Here is a 364-nt window from a genome sequence, read left to right as displayed (position 1 = left end):
CAGGCTTCTCCTGGGCACTGTACTGGCACCAACAAAGGCAGAAGAAACTTCTCCCTGTCCCAGCATCCACCATCTGCCCCATGTCTCTGTCTTGCTCCTTCAGTGGCACCACCTAAGCGAGGTGCTGGGGGCCAGGAGGGGACCAGGGGCCATGGGGCTGCTGGCTGGGTCGGTGGGGTGGGTTGGTGCTCTGGCACCCCTGGGACTCCTGGCTGAAGGTATTGGGGCAGCTGGAGGCTGAGCTGGGGGGTCTGCTGGAGTCCTGCTGACAGGGCTGGGGCGTTGGCAGGCTGAGGAAGACCGGAAGAACCTGGCACGGATGCAGGACCTGATCGACAAGCTGCAGAGCAAGGTCAAGAGCTAC

General features: G+C 62.9%; 1 protein-coding gene across 1 annotated transcript in view; it reads left to right on the top strand.

The window, feature by feature from the left end:
• The window catches only part of LOC103769485 (myosin-7-like), a gene marked incomplete at both ends in the record, with an annotated part of 1,317 nt that extends 956 nt beyond the window's left edge, over positions 1-361 (top strand). Inside the window, one exon of the mRNA XM_008936681.1 lies at positions 290-361. Within this exon, the coding sequence (XP_008934929.1) occupies positions 290-361 (72 nt within the window). The remainder of the gene's footprint in view (positions 1-289) is intronic.
• Between the last annotated feature and the right edge of the window lie 3 nt (positions 362-364).

This window comes from Merops nubicus, unplaced genomic scaffold (assembly GCF_000691845.1).
Source record: "Merops nubicus isolate BGI_N331 unplaced genomic scaffold, ASM69184v1 scaffold31583, whole genome shotgun sequence".
Taxonomy (NCBI): Eukaryota; Metazoa; Chordata; class Aves; order Coraciiformes; family Meropidae; genus Merops; species Merops nubicus.
Note: the sequence above shows the minus strand (reverse complement) of the source record. Positions and strands in the feature narration are given on the sequence as shown.